At 52.7% G+C, this 27,452-nt stretch overlaps 1 protein-coding gene across 1 annotated transcript; it reads right to left on the bottom strand.

Moving 5' to 3' along the window:
- Positions 1 to 2,231: 2,231 nt before the first annotated feature.
- On the bottom strand, positions 2,232 to 25,866 carry LOC149280460 (small conductance calcium-activated potassium channel protein 3-like). Its single transcript, XM_089500440.1, has 8 exons — positions 25,099 to 25,866; positions 17,113 to 17,208; positions 11,121 to 11,539; positions 10,237 to 10,378; positions 3,770 to 3,880; positions 2,834 to 2,961; positions 2,637 to 2,706; positions 2,232 to 2,528 (listed from the first exon to the last, which is right to left on the bottom strand). Exons 1-8 carry the CDS (start codon positions 25,864 to 25,866, stop codon positions 2,232 to 2,234), a joined length of 2,031 nt encoding a protein of 676 aa, XP_089356566.1.
- Between the last annotated feature and the right edge of the window lie 1,586 nt (positions 25,867 to 27,452).

Genomic DNA, 27,452 nt, shown 5'->3' on the forward strand with positions numbered 1-27,452 from the left:
TGCAGGCCTGCGTCCGACTCGCTGACACGTCTATATACCCACCTCTGGAGAGAGGAGGACGTTGGGTTTAAATCCATTCTCCCAGGCACATGACACGCACCCGCCACATGACACGCACCCGCCACATGTCCGTCGCTTACACCTTTGTCACTATTGGTCACGACATGGGTACGATTCTCATCTACTAAATCTAGCGTTTTTCTTCCCTGTGACCTATACGGTAAGACACGTGACAGTAAACCCTAATTAATATGCACACCAAAGCTAGTCTTCTACATTTTCATGGAAAATTGACATTCCGATGCCATCTGATGGCGCCCATTGGCCATTTGTGTCCTATTATCTCATTTTTTTTGGTTACTTTTCCATCGTTACCCTTATTGTCTCGCTGCCTGGTTCAGGACGAGGGGCAGTTTTGTCAGATTTAGCATAGCGGCAGGGTCTGACCCACAGAGCGCTGGCGGTTACATAGAAAACAGTACTGTATACTAGCGCTTACCCTGGAGCCCGTCGCTCCGACCAGGAGAGTATATTTAAAAGTGCGCAAAATGCTTTTTTTCTTTGAAATTTCTACATATATATATATATTTTTTTTTTTAATATAAATCTAACTTGATGTCTTTAAATGTGCTAAAAAGGCTTTGAATAATGGCTACGATCGTAACCACCAGAAGACCCTGGACGTAGATATTCAGGATGCCGGCGGTCTGTAAAACTGGGGCCTCGGGGGTAACGGGACGCTCTTCGTTGTTAGACTGGAGGGTTCGCTGTTGATGTTTAACGATATATTTTCGCCTGGGGGCTGCAGACTCCCACTAATCTCCGCCACACGGTAACGGTCCTCTCCTGGCACCTGTTCCGGGGCAGAGTTTTCCTTTTTAAATCCCTGATAATAAGCCAAGTGGAATTGTAGAGCAGTACTGAGTATTCGCATGCTGCTCCGTTTCAACCTTGCTGTCTTTCTATTTCTCCTGCGGCGATTGAATTACAGCTGTGATCTTCTGCCAAGTATGTACCGGCAGAGCATGATGGGAGTTGTAGTTCTTCACATCCAGTTCATCCCGGTTTACCCCTGCAGCACACGTTCCGGTTACTTGTCACACTCACTCCTGCCCGGATCTTTAGTTCAGGGACGTTACTCTGCACCAGCGCAGACGGCTAAATATGTGATTGTATGAAGCATTAATTGGAAGGTGTTTTTTTTTTGTTTTTTTATAACCCAGGTAGGGGTAGGATTGTCGTCGGGGGGGGGGTCGTTAGAAGATCGCAGTGGTCCTTCTTGACGGGGTCATCGAAGCAGCCGAGTAGTATTTTGAGGGTTGGTACTTGCAGCCCGGACATTGCCTCGGATACACAGTGATTTGTACAGCTCTCCACGCACCGGAGGAAGAGCGCTTTTGGCTAGGTTTTTGGTGCAAAACTATTTGCCCCAAGCAAGTAAAAAAAAAAGTAAAAGTGTTCATAATATACTAAGGCAGAGTATAACATGGAGCGCAGGACAGAGGCGAGCAGAATATGGAGCGGGTGCTTCCTGACAGTCGAACGCCATCAGGTTCATCGTTTATGGTTCGTGGTGCATGTTTAGTCAGAGCGCAAACCTGTGCTGAATAAAAGACTTCTGTGACCACGCGCTCTTTTTTACGAACGCGGTTGCAAAAAATGGCACATGCACGGAGAATGTGGTCTTTGCATCGGTATAATGCCAAAAAGGTTGTTGCCAAACTTAAAAAATGAAGAATAAAACCCACACAGACCCCATTGATGTTCTTCTGTAAGGTGGAGCCCCCCGCTACGAGCGCTCTTGCCTGTCTCAGAGATCAATGACCTTTGGCGTGCAGGCATCAGACTTCACCAATAAAGCTTTTTTTGGTGGGGGGGGGTTTTCTACGCCCAATAATTTGCCTGCACGTCGGAGGTCTGCGCCTGAACAAGGCGTCTAGGGAAGAACAGTGAGCATTCAGACAGGAGGTTTGAGGGATGCCTTGTCTTACTTAGCAGGCTACTTGGCAGTGAATGGGTGGCCATGTTTCCATCATTTAGGATGCGTTTGTTTTGCGCCCCACCTGGCGACAGCTTGACAGGCTTCCCGCGGCGAGGGGCTCCTCTGGTTAGCTGAGATTACACGATGGTCTGGAGGCCAGCGAACTGATTACGGAGCTAAATCCCTCCTAATTTTAAGTTGTTAAATCTCACGTTTGGAAGGCTAACGACTGGCGGCTTCCTCTGCCCGCTCAACAGCTGCTAGAACTGGTGTGGGGCGTCGGGAAGGAGGCTGAACTGATCCCCATGGGGCTGTCCGAAAGAGGGGTCTGGGGAGTCCCCACAGCAACTCCGAGACCCTGAGACTCCAGGACCACAGAGAGGATATGCTGCTGCTGCTGTCTGAGCGCGTCCACAATCAGAGCCGGAAGGGTGTTAAACGTGGAGGTGATCTGATCCAACTTGGTTTCCAAGCTGCCAATCTGCTTCTCCAAATCCTCACTCCGATCGTTGAGCTCCGTGATGAGGTCATACATGACGCTCTGCATCTGGGGGAGACAATCTGTCAGCGTACCCACTCTATAACGTGTGCGTGTCTATAACATCGTTTGGATGGACCTTGTTGTTGATGACAAAATGAGGACAACATCTCTTACTTTGGAGAGATCCACCAGGGAGTTAGCTTGGTCACTCAGCTTCCTCTGCTCCATCTTCACGTTCCTTAGTCTGCAAGAAGAAGAGAAGCTGATCAGCGATGGCTCATTGCCCGGCCGTGGGAGGATGGCGGCGGAGGGTTTCAGAGAGCAGGGGTGGAGGTGGAATGCGCTGCAGCATGGGGGGCTTGTGGACTTACTGGTGAATTGCCTGAAGAAACTTCCTCTGGTGCTTGCGGACTTTGGCGTGGTCTACTTTCTTCAGAAGCTTGGTGTGCTTGTATATCAGCCATGTTTCTCGTAGGACGTTGGCTGCCGCGTTCTTTATCTGCAATGTATTTTGAAGGTTTTAAAGATCAGCATTGCCTGGAACCAAATCACGGGTGTTATAACACAAGTCATATGAAGGGGTACGTGTGTTTCTGTTCCAGCTGGCCTGGCCTCTGAATTATCACTCTCAGGCCTGGTAGTCAGAGAATAGGCAGCCAGTCCTGATTCAAAGAGTTTTGCAGTTAATCATTTAAATCTCAAATTAAGAATAATGACGAGTGCTTTCTCATCATGACCCTTGCAGCTGTCTCTCTTATTCACTTTCTTGGTGTAGCTGTAATGGCGTCTCGGGGAGCTAGAGGGCGACAGAGAGTCAGCCGTTGGGAGAGAACACGAGAAATAGGTGGCAATACGCAGAGATCCAGCAGGAGAGTAACGCTGGAGTCACAGAAGAATGGCCAAGATGGTGACAGCCTGTAGACCATATACATCTGGCTGGTGATCTCACTGTTCTAGGTCATGTATAAGACTAGTAACGGTGCTGTTATAAGGCTGTAAAACAACACAACCCTGCAACTTGGATTGAAATGTTTAATCGTCAACATCCATGCACTGTGTACCCCTTATAGCTCTACACCACTGTACCCCTTATAGCTCTATACCACTGTACCCCTTATAGCTCTACACCACTGTACCCCTTATAGCTCTATACCACTGTACCCCTTATAGCTCTATACCACTGTACCCCTTATAGCTCTATACCACTGTAGCCCTTATAGCTCTATACCACTGTACCCCTTATAGCTCTATAGAGACGGTCGCAGCAGCTGCGTGTCTGTCCTTTGGATTGTGAACGTTTTGCTTACCCGTTTGGTCAGTTGCGTATCCATCATGAAATTGTGGACATGTTTTTCTGCTTTTGTGAGCTCGAGTTTCCTGGCGACCACAGCTACAACCAAGGCTGTGCACCCGGCACCCTTCAAGGGGAGGAAAAAACAAGACTGTGGGAAACTTGGACATTTTGAGCTGATTTTCATTTGATACTCCAAACCCCGTAAATTTCTACCAGCTGTATCTAGTTGTTCCGAACTTCATCTGTTCGTATTTACTGCAGCCACATAGGTTTGTAAGTAAATAGCGCTTGCTGTCGCGGTTTTGGGGTATGCTGCCTGGCAACCAGCCTTCCCAAATAAGAACACAAGGAATATCAACTATACTCTATACATTATAAAGCACTCCCAGGAAGACATAGTATGGGAGAGGGGTATCTGTTTCTGGATACGTTTGAGACTGTACATGGCACACGTCTTCCGGATTATCAGCAATCATTTCGGATAATGAAGCGCTCGGGGTTGTTTCACCTGGGACTGGCAACATGGGCCACGTGATGCAGCCAGTTTACTATTCTGGCCGCGGTAAACTTCCCTTCTGTGCTTTAATCCTTTTTCCATTGGAAATTTTGTCTGTTGGGGCAAAATCCTCGTGGTAATCTGTGAATGGAGAGCCCCTTAAACTGCCCAGACTGCACTAGATGGAGGAAGAGGGAGGAAGATAATCTGAAATGATTGGCGAAAAGACGCTTATGGAAGATCTTGGCTGGTTGACTCAATAGAAAGCATTCTAGCCTGAAAGCAGCTCATTATGTCTTCCCCGAAATAAATCCATTCAGTCCGATCGCTCGACTCTGGCTTTTTTCTGCGGTTGCCAAGTTATCTTCTTGGTTTTCTGCCATTTCCACATTTCCAGTAATTAAGCTCGGTTTCTTCTCTCTTATCCTAATTAAAGAAATGCTGTCACCGTATGTACGTTACCCCCTGACTGCTGTCACCGTGTGTACGTTACCCCCTGACTGCTGTCGCCGTGTGTACGTTACCCCCTGACTGCTGTCACCGTGTGTACTGTACCCCCTGACTGCTGTCGCCGTGTGTACGTTACCCCCGACTGCTGTCACCGTGTGTACATTACCACCTGACTGCTGTCACCGTGTGTACATTACCACCTGACTGCTGTCACCGTGTGTACGTTACCCCCTGACAGCTGTCACCGTGTGTACATTACCACCTGACTGCTGTCACCGTGTGTACATTACCCCCTGACTACTGTCACCGTGTGTACATTACCCCCTGACTGCGGTCACCGTGTGTACCGAACCCGCTGACTGCCGTCACCGTGTGTACATTACCCCCTGACTGCCGTCACCATGTGTACCGTACCCCTTGACTGCTGTCACTGTGTGTACGTTACCCCCTGACTGCCGTCACCGTGTTTACCGTACCCCCTGACTGCTGTCACCGTGTGTACGTTACCCCCTGACTGCTGTCACCGTGTGTACGTTACCCCCTGACTGCTGTCACCGTGTGTACGTTACCCCCTGACTGCTGTCACCGTGTGTATGTTACCCCCTGACTGCTGTCACCGTGTGTACGTTACCCCCTGACTGCTGTCACCGTGTGTACGTTACCCCCTGACTGCTGTCACCGTGTGTACGTTACCCCCTGACTGCTGTCACCGTGTGTACTGTACCCCCTGACTGCTGTCGCCGTGTGTACATTACCCCCTGACTGCTGTCGCCGTGTGTACATTACCCCCTGACTGCTGTCACCGTGTGTACTGTGCCCCCTGACTGCTGTCACCGTGTGTACATTACCCCCTGACTGCTGTCACCGTGTGTACATTACCCCCTGACTGCTGTCACCGTGTGTACGTTACCCCCTGACTGCTGTCACCGTGTGTACGTTACCCCCTGACTGCTGTCACCGTGTGTACTGTACCCCCTGACTGCTGTCGCCGTGTGTACTGTACCCCCTGACTGCTGTCGCCGTGTGTACTGTACCCCCTGACTGCTGTCGCCGTGTGTACATTACCCCCTGATTGCTGTCACCGTGTGTACTGTGCCCCCTGACTGCTGTCACCGTGTGTACATTACCCCCTGACTGCTGTCACCGTGTGTACATTACCCCCTGACTGCTGTCACCGTGTGTACTGTGCCCCCTGACTGCTGTCACCGTGTGTACTGTGCCCCCTGACTGCTGTCACCGTGTGTACATTACCACCTGACTGCTGTCACCGTGTGTACATTACCCCCTGACTGCTGTCACCGTGTGTACATTACCCCCTGACTGCTGTCACCATGTGTACGTTACCCCCTGACTGCTGTCACCGTGTGTACTGTGCCCCCTGACTGCTGTCACTGTGTGTACATTACCCCCTGACTGCTGTCACCGTGTGTACATTACCCCCTGACTGCTGTCACCGTGTGTACTGTGCCCCCTGACTGCTGTCACCGTGTGTACATTACCCCCTGACTGCTGTCACCGTGTGTACATTACCCCCTGACTGCTGTCACCGTGTGTACATTACCCCCTGACTGCTGTCACCGTGTGTACTGTGCCCCCTGACTGCTGTCACCGTGTGTACTGTGCCCCCTGACTGCTGTCACCGTGTGTACATTACCACCTGACTGCTGTCACCGTGTGTACATTACCCCCTGACTGCTGTCACCGTGTGTACATTACCCCCTGACTGCTGTCACCGTGTGTACATTACCCCCTGACTGCTGTCACCATGTGTACATTACCCCCTGACTGCTGTCACCGTGTGTACATTACCCCCTGACTGCTGTCACCGTGTGTACGTTACCCCCTGACTGCTGTCACCGTGTGTACATTACCCCCTGACTGCTGTCACCGTGTGTACATTACCCCGACTGCCGTCACTGTGTGTACGTTACCCCGACTGCCGTCACCGTGTGTACGTTACCCCCTGACTGCTGTCACTGTGTGTACGTTACCCCCTGACTGCTGTCACCGTGTGTACATTACCACCTGACTGCTGTCACCGTGTGTACATTACCCCCTGACTGCTGTCACTGTGTGTACATTACCCCCGACTGCTGTCACCGTGTGTACGTTACCCCCTGACTGCTGTCAGTGTGTGTACGTAACCCCCTGACTGCTGTCACCGTGTGTACGTTACCCCCTGACAGCTGTCACCGTGTGTACGTTACCCCCTGACTACTGTCACCTTGTGTACATTACCCCGACTGCTGTCGCCGTGTGTACGTTACCCCCTGACTACTGTCACCGTGTGTACGTTACCCCCTGACTGCTGTCGCCGTGTGTACATTACCCCCTGACTACTGTCACCGTGTGTACATTACCCCCTGACTGCTGTCACCGTGTGTACATTACCCCCTGACTACCGTCACCGTGTGTACATTACCCCGACTGCCGTCACCGTGTGTACGTTACCCCGACTGCCGTCACCGTGTGTACCGTACCCCCTGACTGCTGTCACCGTGTGTACGTTACCCCCTGACTGCCGTCACCGTGTGTACCGTACCCCCTGACTGCTGTCACCGTGTGTACATTACCCCCTGACTGCCGTCACCGTGTGTACCGTACCCCCTGACTGCTGTCACCGTGTGTACGTTACCCTTCTGACTGCCGTCGCCGTGTGTACGTTACCCCCTGACTGCTGTCACTGTGTGTACGTTACCCCCTGACTGCTGTCACTGTGTGTACGTTACCCCCTGACTGCTGTCACCGTGTGTACATTACCACCTGACTGCTGTCACCGTGTGTACATTACCCCCTGACTGCTGTCACTGTGTGTACATTACCCCCGACTGCTGTCACCGTGTGTACGTTACCCCCTGACTGCTGTCAGTGTGTGTACGTAACCCCCTGACTGCTGTCACCGTGTGTACGTTACCCCCTGACAGCTGTCACCGTGTGTACGTTACCCCCTGACTACTGTCACCTTGTGTACATTACCCCGACTGCTGTCGCCGTGTGTACGTTACCCCCTGACTACTGTCACCGTGTGTACGTTACCCCCTGACTGCTGTCGCCGTGTGTACATTACCCCCTGACTACTGTCACCGTGTGTACATTACCCCCTGACTGCTGTCACCGTGTGTACATTACCCCCTGACTACCGTCACCGTGTGTACATTACCCCGACTGCCGTCACCGTGTGTACGTTACCCCGACTGCCGTCACCGTGTGTACCGTACCCCCTGACTGCTGTCACCGTGTGTACGTTACCCCCTGACTGCCGTCACCGTGTGTACCGTACCCCCTGACTGCTGTCACCGTGTGTACATTACCCCCTGACTGCCGTCACCGTGTGTACCGTACCCCCTGACTGCTGTCACCGTGTGTACGTTACCCTTCTGACTGCCGTCGCCGTGTGTACGTTACCCCCTGACTGCTGTCGCTGTGTGTACGTTACCCCCTGACTGCTGTCACTGTGTGTACGTTACCCCCTGACTGCTGTCACCGTGTGTACATTACCACCTGACTGCTGTCACCGTGTGTACATTACCCCCTGACTGCTGTCACTGTGTGTACATTACCCCCGACTGCTGTCACCGTGTGTACGTTACCCCCTGACTGCTGTCACCGTATGTACGTAACCCCCTGACTGCTGTCACCGTGTGTACGTTACCCCCTGACAGCTGTCACCGTGTGTACGTTACCCCCTGACTGCTGTCACCGTGTGTACGTTACCCCGACTGCCGTCACCGTGTGTACGTTACCCCCTGACTGCCGTCACTGTGTGTCCGTACCCCCTGACTGCCGTCACCGTATGTACCGTACCCCCTGACTGCCGTCACCGTGTGTACCGTACCCCCTGACTGCCGTCACTGTGTGTACCGTACCCCCTGACTGCCGTCACCGTGTGTACCGTACCCCCTGACTGCTGTCGCTGCATATGCTGTACCCCCCCGACTGCTGTCTCTGTATACCCTTCTCTGCAGAATACCGTTCCCTTCTTACGCTTCCTTCTGCTGGAAATTTCTTGAAGTGACTTCTAAGTAGGTCAAGAATCATTTAGGTGACAATTCATTCATCATTCATGTGATCTGCAATCAGTGAGATCCACGGCCGGAGCAGAACGCAAGAAAGAGCCGCGCGGGAGCGGAGCTGCGCAAGGGCTCCGGGGTCAGGACCCAAAGCTGTAGGCCGCGTGGGAAGCGTGCGGCAGACTGTAATGCCACTTCTTGCCACTGGGCCGTTCGTGTACGAGAGCTGTGCTAGTTCCCGGCCCCAGCGGCCTGTACTGCGACCGTCGTAAAATTGGCCAATGTGACGTAACGCAATGCAGTCTTGGCCCCCAGCTGCCCGTCTTCCTGGCACGTCTGACGCTAACTCAATTGTATGTTATTCATGATCTGTGGAATGACTAAATATATTGTGCATATCACAATTTGGCGGGGTTGTGACGCGGGTTGCGCATGTTTACACAAACCATTGTGATTCACGCTCGAGCTGCTTTCAGCTCCTCCTAAAACTCCCAGCTTAAAGCCTTTCATTTATCGGGGAACTACTCAGATTGCGAATCTCGTGTTGGTTCTTGTAAGAGTTACCCCGCGGGTAGCAAGCGGCGCGGTGGGCGTCCGGGTAATCCGGCGAAGCTAATGGCATCGCTCGTGAGAATCTGGAAAGTAAACAGTGATTAAACCTATTTACAATAAAAAAAAAAAAACACCTCGAAAAATACCTTTTTTCTGTTGCATATCGCCGGCAGAGCTGCGGCCTACCCCGTTGCCGTGGAAACACAGCTGTAATGCCTACCGCTAAGAGCTCATTACCGTCCTAACGGTAATATTAAATGGGGGGAGTGGGCCACCAGAGACAAGCTGGTTTAAATGAAGGGAAAGCCCTCGCATGAAATGACTCAGCTACAAAAATGGCATTAATTATACAATAAAAAGGGAAAGGCGGGGAGGGGTGAAAAGACGTGGGGCATTTCTTTGCCCGCGATTGGCAGTGGCAGGGGTGGGGGGCGCTGGGGTAGGGTGACAGGGAGCATATGAATTCCAAAAAAGAAAAGCTTGCAGAATAATTACTGCTGGAATCCAGAGAGAAGATAATTGGGAGCCCTGAATTAGAACGAGATATTTTTAATCACCGGGAGGCTGATTATACGCGGCGAGCTCTGCTGAGATCGCAAATAGTCGCGGCGGTGACGGTGTGGAGGGGGGGGTACTGCATTCAGAGCCACATTGTACGTTTAGAAGCAGACGCTCACACATATTGTATGGGAACAGCGTTCAGCTGCTCCGCGCCCTCCCCAGCCTCTGCCGCTCGTCTTCCCACCTCGAGAACAATCCTCCGACAAAACAATAACATCTAATTAAAGCGAGGCAAGACGGCCGTGAGAGAAAGCCCCTCCGTCCGGAATAAAAATGAAATCAAGAAGAGCAGAAGGTATTTCTGGATGCCCACCAACCTAGAAACAAAAAGAGTATGTGCGCTGTGATGAGGTCCAAATCTTCCCGCATCCCGGGCTATTATTTTGTTATAGTGAAGGCTGCCTCTCTTACCATAATTCCGGTGAGCAGACAGACTCCCTTCCCGCAGTAAGTGTTCGGCACCATATCCCCGTAGCCGATGGACAGAAAAGTGATCGATATGAGCCACATAGCCCCCAGGAAGTTACTGGTCACGTCCTGCTGGTCATGGTATCTGGGAAGAAATACGTCAGCGAGGGATTAGTCCGTCTCTTGGGGCACAGACAAAAATCAAAAAGGACAAAAAACAAAAACAAAAGGTCCAGGACATTTCCCGCAAGGAAAGGGGTTAATAAAGCGCTTGTTTGATAGAGCGTTCCCATAGCAGAGCTGTCCAAACCACAAGGCCTGCCCCGTCTCACCGACTGTTAAGGTTTCCTTAATTAACATGCCGCAAATCAAATATGTCAAGTAATAATGTTACTCTGCCTTGGCTGATGGATCACAGTTAATTAAAGAAAGCCGTCTGCATTGTAGGCCTTGCGAGGCTGGCTTCATATCCACACGTTAAACACGAGTGCGTATGGAGTCCACAGCCTTGGGACACTGACCTCTACGGTGGGACAACACGGCGGGAGCCCCGTTACCTCCGGATGCCTCAAATCCCTGAAATAAGACCTTGGGCTCTCTGAAGGCCAAGTCTTCCGTTCTGATTGTTCTTTCACATACTCGTGCTCCCTAAACCCTAAAGTTTATTAGTCTGGCCCATGATGCAGTCCTTTTATTTGCATGCGCTTTATGTTGTAACTTTACATGTGGTTGCAATAATTTACTTATCGAACCTCTATGGTGTGTCATTATCAGAAATGCCCTTACAAGTAGTGAGACAGTAGGTGCACAGAGTCAGAAAGAGCCCGTCGTGGTTGTCCCACTTCAGAGGCCATCATTGTATCCCCTGACTCGCAAGATCGCCTCACCTCTCGCACACGCGGACGGTCCAGGCTGCTATGATCCACAGGGAGATGCTGAAGACCAGTAGGACTGTCCCCGGGCAGATGGTCATCAAGGTCTTCATCACAAATCGAGTGTTGAAGTTAATCTTGTTGAGTGCCCCGATACTTCGAGAAGAAGCATCTGTGAAAAGCTTACTGTGCAAGAGCATGACCCGAGCGATAAGATAGAGCCTCAGGAACATGGGGATGGACAGGATAATGTCCACGTCTGCCTCTGCCTGGGACGGCGTGTAGGAGAAGGCCAGGCGGGCGTTCCAGAAGAACTTGTACTCCCCGGGGATGGGGTGGATGGCACAGATCAGCAGCTCAAGGCTGATGTAGAAGATCCTCTCGTAGGTCATGGCTATCCTCCAGTCGTCTGCACCATTGTCTATGATGAAGAGCTGCAAGAAAGAGTCGTCATGAGAAATGAAAGGGCCAACGATTCCCAGTATGCATCTAACCACCTCTTCCTGATTGCCCATTTTAAATGTGGATATGGCAACTTGGTTTTTTACTGGATGCACAATGCGAAGGATGGGGAAGGGGCTTGATTTAGAGGAGTGTATGACCCCTGAATTGTTGGGGGTTTTGGTTAATCTGGGGATGCTGTAAGAGGCCGCGTGCTGGGAAATGAAAAGGTCAGACCTGCAGGGACGGGCAGGCGTGCCCCTGTTAGAATTTTCCAGGCCTGATATTAAACTGTATCAGAGTGACAGGAGCACCGGCCGCTTCTCCAGTGCACCATTTACAATGTACCGCAGTCCTGGCAGGCTCTCCCCTCTTGGCTTGGCTTCCGGGATTTACAGATCTCTGGCCAGGCTCCCAGGTCCTGGGCTGTGTGACTTTGTAGCTGCCTTAGGATGATGGGAATTGGAGTCTACCTTTATGGCAAATGAAAACGCCCTCGGAATATAGCTCCGCCGACCCCTACAGAGCACATAGATCTATCGATTTTCTAATGCTGGGGTCCTCCTCCGCCTGTAAGGCTAATTTGGGATTTCCTAGCACTCTGGATAAATCTATTAACAGCTTTCATGGCCAGGGGCGGGAAAGATGAATTGCAGAATATAATGATGTAAAGGAGACTGAAGACATAAACATACTTGCCCTTGCACAGATAACGCGCGCCACCTTAATCTATAGGTAGGGCACAGGCACAAGAGTACCACCTGTATCTTTGGTGCCAACAGGGTATAGAAAGGGGACAGGGCTTTGCGGAAGGTAGTGGGGGAAGCAGTTTTCCAGTGCACTGGAAATAAAGTCCTGAGCAGGGGATCTATGAGACACTGAAGGGGGTAGGATCTTAATGCTTGGCCGTGCATGCTGCCAGCTCTGTAATGATAATAGAAAAAGGCTCCAGGCACTCAAGGGTTCCACTCAGGCAGGTTTATTGAAGGAGAAGGACAAGCTCTGTAATGATGTGAAATTCTATAGGTCCTTTAGGGATTAGTTGTAGTTGGGGGACTATAGGAAATGGAAACCTGTAGTCTGTAATCCCGGCTAACCACTGAGCTGTCAAAACATGACTAAGTGTTATGGGGGTTTCAGTTAGAAAGCAGCTACCTGACGGCTGCCTGGTTTTGCCAAGCTTCTGTTTCCGCGTCGGGGTTGGAATGGTCATGGCTGTGACAGAGGAGATAGTTCCAAAGAGCAGGCAGGTTTGGGATTAAATGACCGCAACGTGAACAGGCTCCTTGGGGAGGCAGAATCGGCTATTTGGGTAACCATGGGAACTGCATCAAAGTCTAAGATTTATCTAATTAGGATTCCCCAGAGAAGGGATCAGACACGGCTCATGGTACGGTCAGGTAGTTTACAGCCACCGATGTAGCGTGCCTACACTTGTGTATATATTTAAATCTATGTATTTGCAGGTGGACATCTGCGTCTTGGTTCCTGCTGGATTGTGGTCTGGCTCCATAGGCAGCATCCTATACCGGCAGCGTTGTAATTTATTGGTTTAGTTAAACTATTTCAACTTTTCCACACTTTGTTCTGATGTCCTTACCAGAGATACTGGCCACTCCTGACTCGCTCTAACCAGAGATACTGCCTACTCCTGACTCGCTCTAACCAGAGATACTGCCTACTCCTGACTCGCTCTAACCAGAGATACTGCCCACTCCTGACTCGCTCTTACCAGAGATACTGCCCACTCCTGACTCGCTCTAACCAGATATACTGCCCCCTACTGATTCATCTTAACCAGAGACACTGCCCCCTACTGACTCATCCTAACCAGAGACACTGCCCCCTACTGACTCATCCTAACCAGAGATACTGCCCCTCCTGACTCGTCCTAACCAGAGATACTGCCCACTCCTGACTCGCTCTAACCAGAGATACTGCCCACTCCTGACTCGCTCTAACCAGATATACTGCCCCCTACTGATTCATCCTAACCAGAGACACTGCCCCCTACTGACTCATCCTAACCAGAGATACTGCACCTCCTGACTCACTCTAACTACAGATACTGCCCTCTACTGACTCGCTCTAACCAGAGTTACTGCCCCTCCTGACTCACTCTAACCACAGATACTGCCCTCTACTGACTCGCTCTAACCATAGATACTGCCCACTCCTGACTCGTCCTAACCAGAGATACTGCCCACTCCTGACTCGTCCTAACCAGAGAAACTGCCCACTCCTGACTTGCTCTAACCAGAGATACTGCCCACTCCTGACTTGTCCTAACCAGAGATACTGCCCACTCCTGACTTGTCCTAACCAGAGATACTGCCCACTCCTGACTTGTCCTAACCAGAGATACTGCCCACTCCTGACTTGTCCTAACCAGAGATACTGCCCACTCCTGACTTGTCCTAACCAGAGATACTGCCCACTCCTGACTGATTCTAGCTGGAAATACCTTTGCTTCATGACTGGTCCTAAATTGAGATATCCTTTCTTGACTGATCCTAACTGGAGATATCACCCTCCCTTAACTGGTCCCAGTTGGACACAATCCCAGTTGGCACTGGTGCGTACAAACCAGTGGGTGTTGGTTTCCAGTACATGAAGCCTGGTGTAGGCTGTGATCTGTACGCTTGGCCTGAAGCCCTGACGGGGAGAAGCTGTTCTGCTCTCTAACCATTAAACAAACCATTTAAGAAATTGCTTGTACCCAGCTGCTTGCGCGGCTTATTATTATTTATGTTTTTTTTCCTTTTCCCAGCTTAGTCAACTTTTCAAAGACAAAAAAAGGCTGTAAAATAATTTCTGCCGAATTATCTGAAGGCAAATGAAACGTGGAGTCTCATCTTTAGTGGGAGGAAAAACTGTAACATGTGGACAGAAGGTGTAAGTGCTGTGGGACGTGGGGTATCACTGCCCCATCCACCGGGGTTCTAACATCCAAACAAACCTTTTCCCGGGAATCTGTCTTTTAATTCTTTTCTAAAGATTTCATCTCCGCTTCTCTGGCAATGACCTATCAAGTGTCCCCGGCAAAAATGATGAAAGGAGCAAAATTTTACATGATTATTTTGGGTCAGAAATTATGTTTTTAACTCCACATTTAGTTATTAAATTCCGCGTGGGCCGGCACCTTTAAAAATGTATTAATAACGTTCTTGTTGATGCTTTTTGAGGCTTTCATCATGATTTTAGAGTGTTTGGGGCAGAACATGGAATCGCCGCCCGAGTGGTGCAGGTAACATTATCAGAGCATTAAATGGGCTTATCTCTGGGAGCCTGAAGCATCGCTTTAACCGCACTCTTACCCGCGCGATCACAGCGGAAAAGGAGCTTGACGGGATCGGTGACTTCCAGTGGCTTAGGAAGAGGCCGTGACATTTTATTAAATCCTTTCCGAGATGTTCCTTCTGTACTCGCTGATAGCAGGAAGCCGCTTTCAGAGACAGGAGCATCGAGACCCATCGTGGTCAGAGTTTGTATCATATGGTTTTGCCGGAGATGTCTGCCATGGATCCCCCCTTCTCTGGTTATTTGGGAAACGCAGGGCTAGAAAACCCTTGCCGTGGACAGTCTGGGTGCCTGTGAGGCCCAAACGTGTTCAGGTTGGCTGCCGGACAACACATGATGGCCGTCTTGGACCCTCCAGGTTATGTTTCACTTGTAATTGCATTAGGAGGGGTTTTGGGTGTCACCCCCGTGAGCGATACCTGCGCACCTCTTTATACGGATAGCGCTTCAGAGACGGTTGGATTCTGGCCCCTGACGGACAGTATACGGTATGAAGCTCAGTGATACTCTATGCTCATGGAATATGGCATCTAGAAAGGAGTTTGCGGATGATTGTGGATAGTTTCGGATTGAACGGGTCGACACCCTGTGGTCTCTTTCCATAACTTGGCGAGGGCCCCCCCATGCATTAAACGTCTCCGGAAGGGGGGATTCTCCCGGCTTCTGACTCCGGAACGTTTGCCTTCGAGCCGCAGAAACGCGGATCGTTAGTGATTCCTCTCCTACGCGCCGGTACAGAGGGTGCCGGTGGGGGGGTCCCAAGAAACCCGTTCCCCGGCTGTACGGTATTGGGGCCGCAGGCTCTCTTTCAGAACAATCTAATAGCGGAATTAGGCAGAGGCGTTTGTTCGGAAGCCTTTTATATATCGCTGGCTCTGTGCGGGAAGGTGGGCGAGCGCGGTTCACGCCGCCGCTTTTTATAAAAAGGGAGAACCGCGGGGCGGCAGAAACAGCCGGGGGACACGGAGGCTGTGCAGATAAAATCCAAACCGGTTCCCCGCCTGCCCGCTGCGATGTAGTTTTCTGCGTATGGATTTGTTAAATTATTTTTTTTTTTTAAGGTATGGCCTAGAATTTGGGTGCAAAACAAAAGTTGTTACGGAGCAGGTGGTGGGGGGATGAGGTCCTCTCCACGCCGCAGCGGTTTGGGGTACGCCGGATAAAGCCTTGATTCGTCAGCTGTTGCCGGCCAGCCGCGCCGGAGATGTGATGGCCCGCCGCCCGCGCTATTCTTAGAACGGTGGGATTTGCAGGGGGCTGCTTGGGAGGACACTCTGGGGGTCTAACCCGTAAGGCTGTCGTTTGCCGGGTCATGTGCCGGCGGTGGGGGTGCGTTACCCGTCTGAGCGCCGGCGCGCGCGGAGTTAAGCGGCTGATGTTTTACGATTGTGTCAGATTGCAGTGTACTCTCTGACGCCTTGCCAAATTCCCCAAACGTCCTCTACTGCGTCTCCATCTTCTGAAAGGCGTTATTTTTTTTTATTTGTATCATTTTGTGTTCAGATGTTCTTGGCCGGAGGAAAGTTCTGCGCGGCGAGGTGATTTATGCATCACCCAAAGCTTCACTTTGTGGCAGACCCGGTGTTTTGGGAAAGCAATAAGATCCGTGGGGGGGGGGGCAGCCGATCGGGTGATTGCGTGTCAGGCTGACTCCGGCTGACTCCGGCTCTCGTATGACGCAGGGGGTTCAATGTAGCAAACTCTGAGCAGCTGGGTGGGATCCCTCGGCGGCTTGGACCCCGCCAAGTTCAGTGCTCGGTAGGAGTCACTGGGGCTTCCAGCGTCTTCTCGCTGCTTTCTTTAACCCCCAGAGAGAGAGGGGCAGCTTCATCGCTTATGGCACCGGAACACAGGGGCCCGAAGCACTGGGCCCAAGTGACTGAGCCGTCCTCCTCCATGTCGTGAATGGTGACATCATTGTACAGCGGTAGGCAGGAGACTCGGCTCAGGGTCCCGCTGGTTGGCGCGAGGAGACGGGTGGTCGCGCTGAGCTGGTTGGCAGTAGACGGACGTGACAGGCCCGGTTTTGGTACAGGTCGCCGCTGTGTGAGATTACTCATGCGCCGGGCGTCACGAGAAGCACCTGCGCGGGGGGATTCCTGTTAACGCACAGAATCCGATACGTCGGGTGTGATTACTTGAGGGTGAGTGGTAAGGGCGTGTTATGGCGGGGGGCTCTGTTATCCCGTTACAGGACATTAGGCAGGGGAGCGTGCACGGGGTAGTTGTATCAGAATCTGACCCACCCCTGTAAGCCGTCACCTACCTGTACCTCCCGCGCATGATAGGCAATGATCAGACCCAAGAGGATAATGGAGGAGAAACTTATAAGGCATTTCAGGGCCAAGGAAAACATGGAGTCCTGCAAGAGAAGAACAGAGTGTCAGGAGGGGGTATACAGTGCAAAATCCCAGGCCCTGCCGGCTCTGCCAACCCTGCCGGGCTGCTGTTCCCTGAACCCATAACCGTTTTACTAAAGTATTTCTTTCTGATAGATGAATCCGCTAAACCACGTGATAGAAGGAGAGCGGGGCATTTCACTCCCTGATCTCCCTGAGCGTTATGAGGAGCTCCCGCGCGTTTCTCCTGCTGACCCTGTATAATGTGGGGTGGAAAAAACATGTGTATGTATATGTGTTATATATATAGTAATGCTTCTTTACTAAGGCACTAATTCATACAGATACATGATTTTTACACACATACTTTTTTATTTATATGTACACTGACACGTGTGCATGGATCAGACACGCCAAACTAAGTTAGCCATGATTTATTAGACCTAAAAATGGCACTCACACGGCATGGTGCTGTACACAGAACACACGTGTGCACTACCCTGTGGTACCTTCATACCCAGCAAACATTCTGAGCTCCTTGGGTCGAAAAGGGGTACCCGGGGGCATCAGGTGTTTTGGTGAGATGAGTGCACCTCAGGGTTTGGGTGGATGGGGTACCTCTGGGGGTTGGGTTTGGGTGGATGGGGGTACCTCTGGGCATCGGGTTTGGGTGGATGGGGGTACCTCTGGGCATCGGGTTTGGGTGGGATGGGGGTACCTCTGGGGGTTGGGTTTGGGTGGGATGGGGGTACCTCTGGGGGTTGGGTTTGGGTGGGATGGGGGTACCTCTGGGGGTTGGGTTTGGGTGGATGGGGGTACCTCTGGGGGTTGGGTTTGGGTGGATGGGGTACCTCTGGGGGTTGGGTTTGGGTGGATGGGGTACCTCTGGGCATCGGGTTTGGGTGGATGGGGTACCTCTGGGGGTTGGGTTTGGGTGGATGGGGTACCTCTGGGCATCGGGTTTGGGTGGATGGGGTACCTCTGGGGGTTGGGTTTGGGTGGATGGGGTACCTCTGGGGGTTGGGTTTGGGTGGATGGGGTACCTCTGGGCATCGGGTTTGGGTGGATGGGGGTACCTCTGGGGGTTGGGTTTGGGTGGGATGGGGTACCTCTGGGGGTTGGGTTTGGGTGGGATGGGGTACCTCTGGGGGTTGGGTTTGGGTGGATGGGGTACCTCTGGGCATCGGGTTTGGGTGGATGGGGTACCTCTGGGCATCGGGTTTGGGTGGATGGGGGTACCTCTGGGGGTTGGGTTTGGGTGGGATGGGGTACCTCTGGGGGTTGGGTTTGGGTGGGATGGGGGTACCTCTGGGGGTTGGGTTTGGGTGGATGGGGTACCTCTGGGGGTTGGGTTTGGGTGGATGGGGTACCTCTGGGGGTTGGGTTTGGGTGGATGGGGTACCTCTGGGGGTTGGGTTTGGGTGGATGGGGTACCTCTGGGGGTTGGGTTTGGGTGGGATGGGGTACCTCTGGGGGTTGGGTTTGGGTGGGATGGGGTACCTCTGGGGGTTGGGTTTGGGTGGATGGGGTACCTCTGGGGGTTGGGTTTGGGTGGATGGGGTACCTCTGGGCATCGGGTTTGGGTGGATGGGGGTACCTCTGGGGTTTGGGTTTGGGTGGGATGGGGTACCTCTGGGGGTTGGGTTTGGGTGGATGGGGTACCTCTGGGGGTTGGGTTTGGGTGGATGGGGTACCTCTGGGCATCGGGTTTGGGTGGATGGGGGTACCTCTGGGGGTTGGGTTTGGGTGGGATGGGGTACCTCTGGGGGTTGGGTTTGGGTGGATGGGGGTACCTCTGGGCATCGGGTTTGGGTGGGATGGGGGTACCTCTGGGGGTTGGGTTTGGGTTGGATGGGGGTACCTCTGGGCATCGGGTTTGGGTGGGATGGGGTACCTCTGGGGGTTGGGTTTGGGTGGATGGGGGTACCTCTGGGCATCGGGTTTGGGTGGGATGGGGGTACCTCTGGGGGTTGGGTTTGGGTGGGATGGGGGTACCTCTGGGCATCGGGTTTGGGTGGGATGGGGGTACCTCTGGGCATCGGGTTTGGGTGGGATGGGGGTACCTCTGGGCATCGGGTTTGGGTGGGATGGGGGTACCTCTGGGGGTTGGGTTTGGGTGGGATGGGGGTACCTCTGGGCATCGGGTTTGGGTGGGATGGGGGTACCTCTGGGCATCGGGTTTGGGTGGGATGGGGGTACCTCTGGGCATCGGGTTTGGGTGGGATGGGGGTACCTCTGGGGGTTGGGGTTGGGTGGGATGGGGGTACCTCTGGGCATCGGGTTTGGGTGGGATGGGGGTACCTCTGGGCATCGGGTTTGGGTGGGATGGGGGTACCTCTGGGCATCGGGTTTGGGTGGGATGGGGGTGTCTCTGGGATCGTGCGTTTCGTTTGAATGCCCTTATTGTCATTCAGAGGAGCAGAATGTTTTCCGGTGCCCGCTGCCGTGGGGCTCTGCCAACACAGCCATTAGGAGCCGGCACTCTCTGTCTGAGTGTCAAGGCAGAAAAAATGGCAATAATTAATCCCAATTACCCCGCTCGTTATTTAGGATCCTCAGCGAGTTAACGCTTCGCGGCCCAGGTATGGGTAAACTTGTCATATTTGAATCTCTTGTGTTTCTATTTCGCGGAACGCTAGAAAATGTCTTTATAAATGAATCTGCGTAGGTAAAATCTATTCTTCTAAAAGCCCTTAAAACAAAAGTGTTTTTCCTCCTCCTTCCTGAATGCAGGCCGTTACATGTCGTTGAGGACAGAGGAAAAAGGAGTTGGGAGTCATTACTTTGGCTGAGTGAAAGCTCACTAGGTTATCGTAAGAGCAGCTATGCCAGGACGGGGTCTCCTCAGTGACTTCTCCGGCCAGGGACCCCCCGCTCGTTTCTTGTTCCGTAGTCTATACATGGAGATGAGCCCAGTGATCGCACGCGCTTCCTCTGTTTCTGGATATTTGCCTCAGATGCCCCCATTATCCAAAGGCTAATAATATCTGCAGACGGCCGGGGGCCCCATTACTCAGCGCCGTGTTTTTCTTCCATTGACAGGCCGGGGCAGGAAGGTTTACCGGGTGTTTACGGGGAGAGCCTAAAATGAAACCGGTCACCGCACCCCGTCAGCCTGTTCGCGATAGTAAACACCTCGGGCTCCAAGTATTCTTCAACTGCAAAGGCTGGCTGAGGGTTGTGAGATTTGTTGCCGCACGTAGTGAATTGCTCGTTGTATAATTAAATGCAGAACCCTTAATGCATAGGGCAGGGCTGGACAGCGTGCTGCTGATAACATTACAACTCCCAGCACGCCCAGTCTACTCCTTGCTGGCCCCCTTTCCCAGTTGAGTGATGTCAGAAGTCTTCTTGACCGCCCTCCTCTATCAGACTGCCCTTGAACCCGCAGGCGGGGTGGCAGGAGTGGCACTTCCAGTTTTTCTGGCCCTTATCAGGTCCCCGTCGGCCGGCAGCTTTTGATGAATCCCCTCGCTGCCGCCGTGCAGAGAAGCTGATTATTTAGAATCGATTTGGCATTTGATTTGTTATCTCGGTCCTGCGCGGCTCCGGCTCCTTCTCTCTCTCGCTGTCGGATAAGCCCCGAGGCTTTGTTCCGTTAATTACATATAAACGAGTTTCCGAGCTGATAAATGCGCGCCGGGAAAAGCCCGAGCAGCACGCGCTCCAAACGCTACCATGCGGCCGCAGCTAACAGAACATGGGAGCGCGCGGGAGGTGGCTGGGAGTGATGCTTTTATGTTTGCGTAGCAGATTGATCCGCCGTGTTCCCGTACATACGTATCCAGGGATCGCTCCATCTGCCAATAAGCAACGAGCTGCTGCTTCGCCGTGGCTTCCTTGTCTGGCTGGCTGAGGGTGATCGGTGGGACTCTCCCCGGCTCTGTGGCCAGGACCTCCGGCTTCTCTCTGGACTGGGACAAACGCTGACGCTCCAGACAGGGTGTGGAGAGCACCTTCCTCGTGTTGATGCCCTTTGGTGTGCGGCGCTCTGGTATACCCCGGACTCACGGGGGCGCTCGTGGCTGGAAGCGCAGGTACCCCCCGAGCTCTCCTCTGACTGTAGGCAGAAGGAGTCATCGGGCCGGCGATGTGATGACGCCCCAGCGGGGGCCAGTAACGTGGCTTTGGGGTTTTGTGGACGTCTTTCACTGTTATGGACACGAAGATTTTTAAATACTTCAACACGGCCCCGGCGAGGCTTCCCCTCGGATGCGCATGGTCTCACCAGCCAGTGTGTCTGTTTTATTTGCCCCAGGGGGGCTGTTGGGCATCTCGCTTCTGCCACCCACCCTGTGCCCCCCTTCCTTTCCTCAGAAATGCCCAGTTCAGAGAGAGGTACGTTCCGGATCTCACAAACTGAGGACTGCATCTCCCATGATGCTTTGCCAGGCAGAGACCGTGCACCTGCTGTGACCTGTATCAAAAACAAAGTTCTGCGTTCACAAAGCCCTCGTCTTAGGTTCAGGAGCCGTGTGCCTATCCAGTTTGTGTTTAAATTCTACCACCTCTGCTGGGAGACTGTTCCGCATATCTACCACCCTTTCACTCATTACTGGAATCTGTATGAAATTCTTTGTTCGTGAAGCATAAAGGATGCGATGGATTGTCTCTGGGGTATGAAAGGTGCATTATAATTACAGTGTGGCATTGTGGGTAAAATGCGTCATACTCTTTGCATGAATGAGTTCTCCATGAACCTCGCGATACAGAAAAACAGAAATAATTACAGTGCTGATGGAGGGGAAGATATTTATAGTTGCACTGAACAGAAGCACACGCTAACAACGCGATCGCCTGAGTCTGGTTCCAGAACAGGCTGTGCGCAAAGGGGCTGCGCTTTGCCCCCTATACATGGTCCGGGGCCTGCACAAAATAGCCATAGGTTCTACTGTTCTACGGTCCGGCAATAGTCAGGCGGCAGAAAATACAGGTGATCTTGGGAGCGTTCCCTCACCTGTCCCGGAGTAATAAGCAGGGAAAGGGAATTCCAGGAAGCTTGGGAGGAGATCATGTCGGCCTGAATACAGAATAAAGTAACGGCCATTACTCCGGCGTCTGATGTTCCTCCAGAAGCAGCCACCCTCGCGGTGAGATGACCTGCAGTCCATCGCGTTCCCATCTCAAGTCACACTGACGTCAGTGTCTCGTCCAGTACACCCCAGTATGGATCGGTCTCGGCCCCCCGGGCCCCCCGCACTAATCTCACACACCATCGTCCCAGGAAGAAACAGGAGATCCCCATATCTAATGCCCCAGAGGAAGGGGGAGGAAAAACTGAAATCTGACTGGTGATTCAGGGCAATTCGGAGGAGGCTGTGCCCAGGGTCAGCCTCCGGCCAAAACAAATGCAAAACCCCCTGGGTAGTGTGACTCGGACCCCGGGTAGTGTGGCTCGGACCCCGGATAGTGTGGCTCGGACCCCGGGTAGTGTGGCTCGGACCCCGGGTAGTGTGGCTCGGACCCCGGGTAGTGTGGCTCGGACCCCGGGTAGTGTGGCTCGGACCCCGGATAGTGTGGCTCGGACCCCGGGTAGTGTGGCTCGGACCCCGGGTAGTGTGGCTCGGACCCCGGGTAGTGTGGCTCGGACCCCGGGTAGTGTGGCTCGGACCCCGGGTAGTGTGGCTCGGACCCCGGGGAGTGTGGCTCGGACCCCGGGGAGTGTGGCTCGGGCCCCGGGGAGTGTGGCTCGGACCCCGGGAATTCTCAGGGATGGAAGGGATTTATCTGAGTAGGAACAGCTCCGGCCCTTCCCCGGCTAGTAACAGCTCGGACTCTGGGACCGCATGGAGGGGCCGCGCCGAGCCCACTGCACCCGGGTCCGTGCTGCGGCCGAGGGCTGGTGTGTGTGAGGGTTTCCCGTGTGTATAGACAGGGGATACTTGGTACTCCTGTATGTTGCGCTGCTGAATACAGACCACAGCGGTACTCAGTACTTCTTTACACTGCAGGTGTCTTGTTACAGTGATGGGATAGATAACTGTTCATGGGTTAATAGCCTTTAACCCTTAGTGTACTGTATCCTTTCTATGTGCCGGGAGTAGTGAAATACTAGCGTCATTAACCCTTAGTGCGTCTTCCTCTTCGTACTAATGGCAAGCGTTGGGATATTAACCCTTAGTCTGCCAAGTTCTCTTTCTATACAGGGACTAAAGACAGGTTGGGGGTTTTTAACCCATTAGCAACGTCATTAGAATGGGAAATATGGGAGGATACCCGTGAGTCCCACATCCCCGGCAGCACCTTTAACCCTCGGCTGGCTGGCCCAAGCGGAAAGATGCGCTGATGTGCAGCAAATCAGATTAGCATTTCACATTTCCTGGAATTAGGTACAATTAAGCCATGAAGCAGGGAAAACAGCAATCTATTACCAGAGGCCTGTAAATGCCCCCCCGCTCGGATACGGCCCCAAACCATGTAGCAGAAACATGACCTTAAATCTTAAGGAAGACGCCAAAGATGTGGGAAGGAAACGGACCACTCATAGAATCCGCTGCCACGCTTAGGGCCACGTTATCTGGCTTCACAGTTCGGGGGCTGTATCTGCGATTTAGTTACTCTGTAAGGGTAGTAGCCCAGGCGGGTGAAGACCCTCGGAGAAGACTCTGCGTCCCCCTGCTAGCCATAGGAGGAATGTACACCGTAATGTGACAGCTGCAGGTGTCTCTTATTAGGCGAACGTCCCCTTTCTCTGGAGAAACATGACTTCCCAACCCGGAGAGGCCACGGTGGTCCCCGTGCTGAGCAGCCAGCTGGTGGCCATCAGCCCCCGAGCCCAACCTGCTCAGGACTCTCATACACAATGTGCCGCACAATCCGGCTACCAGTGGTTGGATATACAGTAATTCACTTTATGCACCCGCTTCCGGTGGAGAATCATCTCTAAAAGCCAGCTTGGAAAGTCTCCTTACGTGATCGCCACAAGATGCCACTTATGGGTCACTCTCACCCCCCCCCCAGCCACTGAGATATGCTTAGGCCAGCCTTAAATCCAGCAACAGTCAATAATGGGCAGCCAGTCAAAGAAAGTGTTTCCTATCGCTGACCAAGCATAATGGGAGTTATGTCTCCACACCAGGTGGAGATCTACCTGTTGGCTGCCCCTGGTGGTTGCCGAGAGCCGGCAATAACCTCATCACATAAATTACAGGGAAAGACTGAACGTTCCTCAGCAACGGCAAGGAGCAGGATGGGTCTGGGCAGAGCACAGGAAGGCACGGACCCCGCTGCACGCCGAGGAATGCATCTTATTGCTCATTCTGCTCGCTCCCCACGGAAGGTGCTTAAAAATCAAAGCAGATTCTCAGTCACCACCAAAGGAGGAAAACAAAACAGATTGGAGAGCCCGGCCGGCTGCCTCCCCGGAGCGGGGCAGATACGAGAGCCCTCGCTGATCACTGCGATGAGGGGGCTCTCAGACGCACACCTCCTGCCTGCCATTCCCTGACACCTGTAGCCATTTTACTCCCGGCATTCGAGCGCGCACACACAACACACGCAACACATACACACAAACACACATAACACATCACACAAACACACATCACACATAACACACCACACATCACACATACCACATCACACAAACACACATCACACATGGTGCCTTGGGAATGTCATTCATTTCCCTGACACCGTGCTGGGTAGGAAGCACTGATTATGTATCCGTGCTGGCATTTAACTCTTGTCGGTACACGGAGATTGGCACGGAAAGAGTTAGTCGGCGCCCAAGGCAGATGCGATGGCGCGACACTGCCGGCATTCACTTGCACCCGCTCTTCGGAGCAGACGGGCTAAGCAAGCATAGAAGCCATTTTATTTCTTTAACTGTAAGATCGCATCTGGCACGCTCAGACGTTAATGTCACCCCCTCTCGTCGCACATCCCCCGTAGCGCGGAGAGAAAAACCCTACCTTTTCGTACAAACCCCACGACAGTTCGGTCTCAATGACCATTATAACTATTCCAAACATCCCGAAAATCAGAGCGTAGTCACTGAGCCGCTTCCTCTTCTCGAAAAGCGCCCTCCTGTGCCCCAGCTTGTATCCGATATTTTGATTTTTCCTCTTGTTGGCTTTCGGGTAGTTGTTGGCGCTGTTATTGCCTGAGTTTTGGTGGTTGTGAGTGGCGTTGGGGTGATGGTGCAAAGTCTGGTTGGAGCGGTGTTCATCCTTGGACGAGATGACGATCTCCGGTGGGACGCTGGAGTTGAAGATCTGTAGAGGTTGGCTTTCCGGCTCCGACTCTATCAGATTCCTTCTGGAGGCACTTAGTCGGCTGAGGGGCTTCATCACTCCCCCCGTGTACTTACAGGAGCTCATGGCTATCTCGGTGAATGGGTTGCTGTCCCTTCTGTGCACGAGAGGGCTGGCTTGTCTGTGCTTGCATCCTCCGCCAGCTCCACTTGTAGATGCTGAAGTTGGAGAGTGTCCAACCAAGTGGTCATTTAAATTGTGCTGGCTGCCCTGCCTGGAGGAAGGGTGGAGAGCCGTGGTGTTGGTGGAAGGAGGAGCCCTAAAAACAGTTGGTGAGGAGTGCAACAGGCTGTGGTTATAAGTCTGGCCGTGGAGCTGGTTCAGAGCGGGGTGCTGGCCCTCGTCCCCGGGTACGGGACACTGACACTTGGGGTCCTCTTCCATATCCCCGACTCCCGAATCATGGAAGTGACCAGACGTGTCCATGGTGTGGAGATGACTGGGTACCTTCAGCCCCCCAATCCTGGCGTTCTGAATGGGGATCCAAATTGAGAAGGAAAAAGGATAATGAGGGTCTCCAGAGTGCTGTCGGACCCCCTGCCGTCTCCTAGAGGCAGCTCCCGGACATCATTATGAGACAAGGTGCCTGTGACTAGGAGGGAGATGTGAGAGTGTCTGCCTCTTCCTTCAACAGCCCTCTCGCCTCCCGGTTACCAAGCCAAGCCCACCACTCAGCAGCCGCCTCTCATTGGCTCAGCTGGCGATTGTGACAGCCCGGCCCAGCACCGTCGCTTTAACCTTTCCACATCTACAGAGGTAAACGCGCCCCCCCCCCCCAGGTAACCGTGACATGTGCATGTCTGCCACCCCTGGGGACTGTGGCAATAACTGCCCCTGGGGAAGGTTCCTGGTGAGCACGAAACCCTCGTGAGTATCTCCCAAGCGGCTTCACCCAGCCGTCTCTTACACCAAGAATGTGAAGGCATGTTGGGCGGCTACTAAAACCGACTACACAGGAGAGCTCAGAGCCGTACATTAATAAGAAGCGGAGCCCTTGGCCGTGTCTGTTTTATGTAGCTTGGATTTTGTGCCCTGGCACTGAAAGGGTTCATTCAAACACTCCACAAGCAGAGGCATCAGGGAATGCGCCGTTACGGCGCTGGCACTGAAAGTGTTAAGGGGCTATTGATTGGAAATCCAGTAATGGATTGGGTGCCGGAGAAGTTTATTCATTAATGTCCTTCGTCCACGTGTCGCCCGCACGCTAAACCCCGTAAAAAGGAAAGCATTCTTATTATTCATACTTTTCACCCCAAAGTCGGGAGATGTTAACCTGTTATTTGCCAGTGTGCGCAGGACGGGTGACAGAAAGAGAGGACGTTAACCATAAGAGCTCACGCTTTACTAAATGCCCCCGTAAGAGTTAAAGGGACCGGCCGGCGGGAGCTCGCATTACTTTGCAGGCTGATGGGACAGACGTCTGGGAACGACATGAAATCACAGTAAACACTCCTTAACCCTTGCGCTTCCAGACAGCTAAGCCATGCTTTGTGGTTAGAAGTGGGGCAGACCGGAGCGCCCGAATGCAGGGCGGCGCATGGCTGAGCGCTGCTTTCACTTATTTAGCTGCCGATGTCGCCTGAACCTCACAATCTGACGAGCGACACCCCAATTCCACAGATGGAAATCTAAAGTTTGCGTTGCATGTCCTCCGTGTCTCTGCCGGGAAGGGTTGCCATGGACACAGCTGTTTTTTTAATTTCTTTTTTTTCTCCCCGAGATGTTATTTGTGGGGAGGGGAGTCACACGTCTGTCTTTGGCAGCTGTTATAATAGGTGGCCGTGCCGTGTCACTTTGGCTAATTAGTCATCTTGGGCATCCCGCACACTTTATTTAAAGCACTGCACTCTTTGAAGGGTTAAAAACATAAATTATTACAGATTTTAATCGCTTGCACCAGATGGGGGGGTCAGGGTGAAAACCGCTGGGGCCGCATTCAGTGCGTGCTTTTGTGTCACATGACAGTTATGGGTTCCCGGCAAAAATAATTAAATTAGCATGAATCTGAAATG

This window comes from Sceloporus occidentalis, unplaced genomic scaffold, assembly GCF_023333645.1.
Source record: "Sceloporus occidentalis isolate IW3139 unplaced genomic scaffold, rSceOcc1.0.p SCAF_155, whole genome shotgun sequence".
NCBI classification, from domain to species: domain Eukaryota; kingdom Metazoa; phylum Chordata; class Lepidosauria; order Squamata; family Phrynosomatidae; genus Sceloporus; species Sceloporus occidentalis.

Excerpts from the sequence above, each read along its gene's own strand:
- LOC149280460 (XM_089500440.1), bottom strand. The coding sequence starts at position 25,866 with ATGGACACGTCTGGTCACTTCCATGATTCGGGAGTCGGGGATATGGAA. Across the intron at positions 10,379-11,120 it reads ACCGTCCGCGTGTGCGAGAG|ATACCATGACCAGCAGGACG; the intron begins GTGAGGCGATCT and ends ATTTCTTCCCAG. Across the intron at positions 2,962-3,769 it reads ATACGCAACTGACCAAACGG|ATAAAGAACGCGGCAGCCAA; the intron begins GTAAGCAAAACG and ends AATACATTGCAG.